This window comes from Corvus brachyrhynchos, unplaced genomic scaffold (genome assembly GCF_000691975.1).
Source record: "Corvus brachyrhynchos isolate BGI_N302 unplaced genomic scaffold, ASM69197v1 scaffold14, whole genome shotgun sequence".
NCBI classification, from domain to species: domain Eukaryota; kingdom Metazoa; phylum Chordata; class Aves; order Passeriformes; family Corvidae; genus Corvus; species Corvus brachyrhynchos.
The window spans coordinates 5,517,862-5,527,139 of NW_008239110.1; the positions used below are offsets into that span (position 1 = coordinate 5,517,862).

The following is a 9,278-nucleotide window of genomic DNA, read 5'->3' on the forward strand; positions in this document are numbered from 1 at the left end:
CAGCAGGGGTTGAAATATTCTGGGATGCTGCCAGAACTCCGAATCAGACACTGATTAGGCTCAGCTTCCACTCAGACTAAAAAAGCAAAATTTGTAAAGCTCCAAGGAATCAAAACCACAGAAATAATCTTCTGGTCAGAAAAGAAACTCACTGTGATTTTGCATCCTCCATTTAATAAAATAAATATTTAGCAACTGAACATATCAATTATTCATTTTGTAATACGACTAACTTGTAATTATTCTGCCATTCCTTTCTTTCCTTGGAAAGATCTTTTGTGAGAATGACCAAAACTGATTGAGATGGGCAATACAATAGCTGCAGAGAGAAAATATCATTCAAAAATTATTTCCTAAGAGTTTTAATTCTTTTCCCCTCTTCTTTATCTTCCTTTAGGAAAAACAGTTAAAACAGCCTTTGGGTTAATAATAAACATGTTAGACAGCTAAAAAGACATGACTATCAGGCATCACTTTGAGTATGCTTGTTGATCTTAGTTTGTAACAAAGATTCATATATTTTTTAATAATTACTGAAATTATTATGTATTACAGCAATTAAATAGCATAATATTTTCCATGCAATGTTCATAAATACTGTAATTTCTTAATGGAAAGAAGACTCCTGAAATTAAATCTTAATATACAAAAAACCAGCACTACCTGGCTAGTCTAGCAGATCTAATTTTTGGCTAAGCTTTTTAAGTTGCACAGGTCACATAGCCCTGTTGATGGTAACCTTTGGGTGAATCTGTGCTCCATACTGGAGGAACTCTGCTGTAGATAGAGCCTCTTCCTTTTTTAACACATGTACTCAATTTATCAACTTCTTGTAGACAGATGCAATTTAACCTTTAGCCTCTTTTTATATGCTGCTGTTGCCTGCCAGAGCGTGAGCAGTGCAGAGTTTATGGGAGTGCCAAGCACCTCAGTTCTGCTGTGGTTACACTGCCAGTGGGAAAGGGCTACAGAAAGAGAAAGCAAAGTTAAAGTAGGCACTCCAGGCCTTCCTCTCTTAGAAGCAATTTTTTACCAACTTTGGTGACTGAGTTTATCAGTTGAGTTTCATGTTCTTATACAATTCCTTCTTTTTATATCCACCTACAGAGTACTTCAATCACTTCTACCACTTAACCTAACTCCTACAAATAATTCTAACAAATTTACTAGAGGATTTCGTGAAAATAGCTGACTCTTCAATAGGATGAAACCTATTCCATAATGCACAAAATACCCCAACCTATGACAACATACCTTTTAGTAGACAACTGCAATTACAAAAGAATATTTTTCTTTTTTCATTCAGTATTGATTTACACATTGCAAGGTGATTTTTTTGTTTGTTTTTTTGTTTGGTTGGTCTTTTTACTCAAGCCCAAACCAGCACATCATCCTCCCAGGATGCTTTTTTCACTCTCCAGTAACCTTTTATTTAGATTTTTGGAAAGGGTTGGATGGGTACACGCCCAAGGACCATTACCTATGTTTAAGGATGCCACAACTCATTTTTAAAATACAAATAAGTTTTAAGGCTTGGTTTCCTAGGGAAATGGGTTTCTATCAGCTGTGCACTCTTGCATTTTGCAATAATTTCTGACTTCGTTGGCCGCTTCCTGTCCCATCTGACAGAAGATCAGAAACCTCAAGATTTATTAAAAGGCTTAATTGGTAGGTGGGTTGAAGGAAAGCAGAACATGCTACATTGGTTGAGCAAAAAGACTGCAACACGAGTTCGTCCCCTATTAGAGACCATAGTACTTGCATGGGGTATTTAGTTGTGGGTGCCTACAGAGTAGGTAGAATCTGGCCTCACTGGCTCTCTGTTATCACAGCTGCTACTTTGTGTGTGTGCTGGACAGCATGGCCATGACTCACTAGCAGAAACACAAAGCAGTTTCATCATAGGCTGCATCTTGATGGTGACATAAATGGATCGAATAGGCTGAAAAAATAGCATTAGTGATACTAACTAGAGAGGAAGTTACCCTTTAAGTAGTACGATGACTCTTCAAGAGCAATTTGAACTGGAAATATTTACTACACATCTACAATTGTCTAGTAACAGATCAGTCTAGTTAGTTTTAAGCTACTTCCTAGGCAAGACAGAAGTCAAGCTTCATGCTGCCTCACCAGGAAAGGAAGACATATCTAATTTCTTAGCTGCTTTCTTGCACAGGCTGTGTCAACTCGGTGAAGAGCTTATTTCCAGCTAGGTTTTGTTTTCTCTTTTGTTTTTGGTACCAGTTTTTGCACACTTCCAGAGTGTGTCCAGAGTGTGATTTTGGGGCAAAAATAAAAGTATCCTGCTGAACTGCTGAAAACAAGTACTAATCCATTGGTTTGCCCAGCAAACATGGGCAAAACTTCCTTTTCTTGCATCTTACTAGGCTGCTTGTGAAATTTAGCTGTTATACGTACCGGTCTTCTTTTATACACTAGGTATATGAAATGTAAAAGGTTGACAACTAAAAACACAGAATTCCAGATCATTATGTCCAAGGCACAACGATAGAGTGTAGCCCAAATGATGAACAATGCGCATCCTGTAAAAATAAAAAAAAAAAAAATAGGAAGTTAAATTCCACCAACCAATAAACATTCCTAGAAAACCATCAAGAATATGTCCACTGAGTATAATTACACTGAAAAACAATATATTCTACGAATTTTTTTCTTGTGTTGCATTAATTAAAATTAATTTTAAAAGGCCTATAAATGAATGTTCACAATGAATTAGCAAAGAGGAGTTGCATAAAAACTTCCTAAAGTCATATGCAGATGTTTTTGAAAATTAAAAGAAACTGTAATTGCTGATGCAACAGGGTCACATCGGGAACCTGAATTCTCCTGTGTAACGTCAAAGACAAAATTTCCAAATGCTTACTCTTTTTTTAGTTGCCTTACTTTGAATAATGACACTTGTTTTAAAAGATAAGACATCCTGTATGATTAGGGATTCCATTTTCAGCCTACAAAGACAATATTTATCAAGTGATGGATTATGCATCAGTGAGTCTCTCCCAGATAACTGTGAGCCTACCATCCAACAGAGGTGGCTGGAGAGGTCACAGACATATTTTCCCTTAAGTTTCATGCAAAGATAAAAAGGAGACAGTTCTAAATGAGTGTTCTTACCCTCTTTCTCCCTGAAGATGACATTGAACTCAGTACTATCCAGTCTGTCTGGGTTGCTAACTGATAAGGCAGCACTTATATATGGAATCAGAAGAATCAAAATATAGTGACTCTTGATCTGCTTATTAATTAGACTGCAAGGCACAGGAGGATAGGATGTCTGGAAATACTGAAGAGCAGCAATATTGCAGAGCAGCACAGAGGTGGGGCAGAGTCAAAGCAAAGGGAACAGGTCCCTAGGAACCAGGCCTCATTACTCATTCTACCTACCAAGTAAACCTGCTTCCTGCTGCCACCTCAGCTTGCAAACTCTGATTCCATATCTGCTTTAAATACTACAAGATCTACAGATCAAAGTGGCAGGCTCAGCAAGTGCAGCGCTCCTTTTGCTTTTAAAGCAAAGATAAAAGGTCTTGCAATGTTCAGACCCTTGGTCACCAGTGCAGTCTGTTTTAAGATGTTACCCTATAATAATTATAAAATAGAAAATGCAAGATCATTGTAAATTCAAAACACTTCTATCATAAAACTGACCCATCCTGTTATGCCAAGAAGCACTCACTTAAAAATACTTAAGCATGCTCTTGTTGGATTGGATTTATCTTTCTTAAACTGCAATGACTCACTATTCCTTCTTCAATCACAAGGATCTTGTCCCACACAAGGTACAGAGGCTTTGAAATAGCTGTGGGACTGCAATGTTACAAATTGAACCACATTTGCTCAGTCCCAGGCATGCCAAATTTAGGTTTTCCTCTCAAGTCAGATTCTGGTGTCACAAGATTCCTACAGTGGTAGGAGAAATATGACTGATATCAGAACACAGAATACACTCCCTATCGAAAGGCTGCACTTTCAAATCAGCAACAAAAATAATGCTGGTGCACATGTTTGAACCCACACTAAAAGAACACATGGGCTCACAGCAAGCTTCTCAAGGAAGACCTCACCTACCTCAGAAACACTAAGGCAGAGCACCCGCCAATACACAGTCCCAGTACTTACTTGAAATATAAAATAAAGGTCTTAATGATCAGACATAACTGGTTTGAGGTAAGTGAATTTCAAACATCCAGTTACATCTGACGTAAATTATGTCCACTTGTTTTCAAGCTGACATCTTCACAGGTTTGAAATTGCAAGTTACAGTTCTGGGAAGTTTTAAGAGCCTAGAGGGTTATATAATCTTTCTAGAAAAGGTGTGTCAGGGTCAAAACAAATCCTGTCTTAGACCAAAACCAGCTTCATCAGAGCACAACGGCCATCAATAGAGGTGGTAATTTTGCCATAAGGTGCAGGGACCAGCTCCATAATGGTCAAACCCAGACATTTCTGTCATATTTCTTTCTCCAGAATAATCCTCCTACCTATGGTGAGCAGGCCTCGCAGAAGAATCATATGAAGATTCAAAGTAGTTGGAATTACCAGTCCGACTGCAAAACAAATGTTTGCCACGTGGAAAACAAGATGATGAATCTCTTTCCAGTTTTCACATGCAGTCTCATTGAGAGGATCAAGGGTGGCATTTTTTAAGTCTGGACCAAAACCTAGTGGAGTAACAGTGAGTGGGCTCATTGCTGTAGTATTCATCTTGGAGACTCCTGCAAGGAGAGGAAAAAAGTTCACTATGCATTAAACCGAAACATAGTAGACATACACATGGATTTTACATCTATTTTCTCTCTTCCCAATATATATTTCCCATTATTATTAATGGGGAAAAAAAATGCTTTAAAAGGGTAAACTAGATCTATAGTTCAGCAATGCTTTGCTATCTCTTTCACCTAAATCATAGCTGCCAAACCAAAGAGGCTGCTAAGTCTGCTGCCAGTCTTTTAGGGAAATCACTTGATCTACACACAGTTTGAACAAGCTTGCAAGACCGTTGTCTGTGTGTGGAACTGCTGGAGAAAATGAGACAGCTAAATATTATTTCTAATCTAATCTTAACACATGGGATTTTTTTGTTGTTGTTGTAGTAATAAATATAACATATTTTTTTTCCATTTAATTGATGCAAAAGGTATATATCTGTGGGCAAATCCCAATACAAAATAAAAAATTACTATTAAAAACAATCTACAGGGAGAAACTGGAAGATTACAAGACACTATCTTTTGAATATTAAAAGCTAGTCTCTCTAAGAAATGGAGTTAGTGTTACAAGCTCTCCAGAAGATCTCTCAACCCAGAGCAGATTCCAGCTGAAGGAACACAACTGGTCCTAGATATGTCTGCTGTCAAACACAGGAGAACCCTGCTTCCAGCAAGGCATGTATGGTCTCTCACTGCCACAGCAGTAGAAATTAGAGGGAGGTGGGCTTGAGTCTTGTTAATGAAATATATGCACATCATCAATGAGCAAGCAAGCTCCGTAACATACAATGTGGTGGGATTTGCATTCAATTAAATTCTGTAGAGACAGTGCACATCCCTGATGTGTGTCATTGCTAACTGCCATGTAACTCATCTGCTCAGGAGAAAATTTTGAGTCACAGTTAATGCACTCTATTTCCTGCAGACTTGAATATACTCTGAAGCATCTCTGTTAATTGAGAGTGCGTTTTGGGCTGTGAAGTAAATTTCAGTTGCTTCATCCCTTCCTTTTATTATTTTCTCCCAATCAACCTGTGTACAGGGTGTAAGCAAACTGGACAGTTTTCAAAATTAATCAGTGTTTTAGACCCCTTCTTACAGCAGTGGGAAGAAACAAATCCTCAGCCCTCTCTTAAAATGCACAGAGCCTGACACAGCTAAGGTATGCCACAGAATGTGCAGAGGCATCCTACAGGATCAAACACTAGCACAGACATAGTGCATCCATATCTGGATTGAAACGATTCTCAAGGAAAAAAAATTATCTAATCCTTTACCAAAATACACAATTCATCTATTCCTTAAAAGATCGCTTTCCTCTTTTCATTTCTACCTTAATTATTCACAAAGATTAATTTAAATGTGGGTGTGTATCAAACTCTGCGCTTAACTGTTACCAAACAACAGGTCTATCCAAATACACTCCTACTTTCTTTCAGCTCTTTCATGAGTTTATCAAGAGAGTCATTAGAGCAGCTTCACTGTCCTGACAAAGCCACTCACACAGGGAGCCAAAGCCTGGCCCTGTGTGAGGCTGCAGGGCTGGCATTTTAACACACTCATGAACAGAAGGGAATTGCTAACTGGATAACTATGTCTGTGCTCATCTTACACACATCTCATCACGGTGCTCCTGTTGTTTTCAAACAATATAAACTCCCTACACTGGAGCAGCAGGATCTCTAGATATTTTTCCAAAAAATCATCATACCTATATTCAGCCTTTCACTGCCCAGTCACGTGCCAGTAAAAGCACCACTTAAAATGCCAATAAAACAAGTACAGACAATCAAACTCACATACAGATATAGAACCAACCCTAAGTCCTTCAACTCAACATCAAAACAGGCTTCAAGAAATAACTTCAGCTGCATCTGATCATAAATCAAATCAGCCTTCCAAATGCTTGAATTTGAATAGCAAAATTTTGTATTGCTCCTCTGTGGGAATAGAGGCTACCTTACTCTTAAGACTTGGCTCTAAAGCATCGTATATTAGAAGACTGGAAGCCCAATGAGCCAAATTAAATATACAGCACCTGACCATCTCGTTCTCCTCACAGCCTAGTCTCCCCTTCCTCTCCACAGACACTGATGCAAAAAATCACTAGCCATAAACTGAAAAATAACGGGAAGGAGTTTCTCCAACAAGTGATGATCAAGCTATTTAATGTGTCCAGAGTTGTAAGGGGATGTTCAACACTTTTGAAGGTCAGGCTTACATACTAGATTGCCTAAATTAGAACCCAGGAACCTAAATCTACCCACCTCCAGTTTTTTATAAGCTTTGTCTTTACTACCTCAAAGTCTTTACATTAATACCTCTTTATATGAATACTTCACTTACTACTCACAAACAATAATTACAGCTCCCCTAACATACTGGAAACAGCAGAAACCAGAACTTCTCCATCATGATGGTATTTAAAAGCTGACAGAAATAGATTGATGCTGTCTGCAAAATGACATAAGGACAGACTTTGACATGGGCTCTGAATTTCAACTAGGGAGACCACTTGAGGATCGACAGAAAAGGCAGACAGGCAGAGCTACAAGATGTGACCTAAAGTGTCTGTCTACAGGTAACACCAGAAAGACAAACAACCAAAATGTCAAAAACCTGTAATTTTTGGATCAATTCTTTAGTCCTAGCATCTACTGTTGCAGTAAATAATATTGAAGAATGAGGAAAAAGGCTGCAGTTCCACAAATGAACAAGCAATTATAATTTTTTACCTCCTGTGACCTCTGAAAGTCAAAAATTAATTTTTTAAGTACAGATTCAGGCCTTTAAAACTTTAATTATGTCTACTAAGGATTAATATAGCACATGACTATTTAGTCATACACTTAAGTCTTCAATGCAAAGACATGTATTAATATAAGGAGTTAAAAAATCAACCAACACCGTCAAATAATTTTGGGAAGGTGGGGTAAAATAGCATCCACTGAAATGAAAGCTTTATGGAGCATAAGACAAATCATTAAAAGAGCATTTTTTAATATCCAGTATATATCCATCATATGGATTTAGAATTGCCAAACTAAGAATTTGAAGATTCAGATGATTGAGAACTCAAGCCGATTTGTTATTCAAACAGGAGGGGAAAAAGAGGATATTAAAAAAAAAGGAAAACAGGAAAACTCACTGACTCTTTATTAATGAACCTAACAGAAATTAGTATGGTGAACAAAAAAGCCTTTTTTTTTTTTTTTTTTTTTTTTGTGCATGAACTTGATAGAAAGCTAAGGTAATACATGGTGGTCTTAGGTCAGAAAATACAAATTATTGGAATAAAAATGAGATGAGCATGCTCTAGGATTTTGCTATACTCAACAACAGCTTTGTACAAGAGACCAAACTTCTGAAAGGCATTTTCAAAAGGTTTAGTCCACAAATATTCAGTCACAAAGATGACTTTGAAAAATGTGGGAATTTTATGGATACCTACAGAACATTCACAGAAGACAGACATAGCAAGAAATGGTAAAGCATGAGAACCGGTCAGCCAAGCTGATACGGGACAGTGCTGAATGTCCCACTCGAGGCATTACCTATTGAGATTATTCATATCCCACAGCTTTACTGGTCAACATTATTCAAATGAGCTTATTAAGTCTCTGCTTGAGTATGTTTCTATAACTTTACAGTCAATGCAATTAAAAAAACAAAAAACAAACAAAAAAAAAACAACAACAACAACTCAACTTTTTTTTAAATTATACCTGCAGAACTTTTAACAACTTTTCTATGGTCTTATAGCACAGAAGCTGCATAGAGGATTTAGGCAATAATTCTTTTGCGAGCTAAAGACAAACTACTAGAGGTAGTATAGCTGAGTTAATTACAGTTTAAGTTACAATTTCCTCTTTTACAATGAAGTAGGAATTAATAGGAAAGTGGTGTAAGAAAAGATGTATTCCAATCCGCTCTTGCAGCAAGTCCAATTCAATTAAATGCGTCAGTAACTACAGAAATTTGTTACTCTCTTTAGCCACTTTAATCTAGAGAAAATTGAACAACACGTTATTCTGCACAGTCAACAAAGTATCCACTCCGTGATAAAAACTTGCGCCGCCGCAGCACAGCAGCCCCGCTTCTCCCGAGCTGAGCGGCCCCGAGGGTGTGAGCGCCTTGGCGCTCGCTCTCCCCTCTGCCTACAGCGCTCACGGATGCGCCGAGCGCCCGAGCCCAGGGGCACAACCGCAACCCCCGCCCGCAGCCCCGCTCTGCGCTCCGAAGCTTCCTTTGAGCCCACAACGGGCGAACACCAAACCCACCATTTATGCAAAATAATCGTGAAAATAATTTTAAAAATTTGAAAATAATCGAGCAACTGGTCCCTTTTCCCCCAAAGGGTCACTTTTAAAGCTGTAACCCGTCCATCCTCCCCGCGGGCAGGGCACAGGCGGAGACCCCGGTCCCTGCTGCGCCCGCAGCCTGACACGGAGAGCGACCGAGGGGATCGAGAGACCAGGGACGGGACCGCGCGTTCTCCCCGCTGGCCGGGCAGCTCCACGGCGGAGCCTGGCGCCCACCCCTCCTGCC

At 38.8% G+C, this 9,278-nt stretch overlaps 1 protein-coding gene across 1 annotated transcript in view; it reads right to left on the reverse strand.

Moving 5' to 3' along the window:
* Nucleotides 1-4,740, reverse strand: part of BVES (blood vessel epicardial substance) — a 21,640-nt gene extending 16,900 nt beyond the window's left edge. Inside the window, exons 1-2 of the mRNA XM_008637744.2 lie at nucleotides 4,503-4,740; nucleotides 2,419-2,543 (exon numbers count right to left, since the gene is read on the reverse strand). Of these exons, the coding sequence (XP_008635966.1) occupies nucleotides 2,419-2,543; nucleotides 4,503-4,725 (348 nt within the window). The 5' untranslated portion in view covers nucleotides 4,726-4,740. The remainder of the gene's footprint in view (nucleotides 1-2,418; nucleotides 2,544-4,502) is intronic.
* Nucleotides 4,741-9,278: the final 4,538 nt, after the last annotated feature.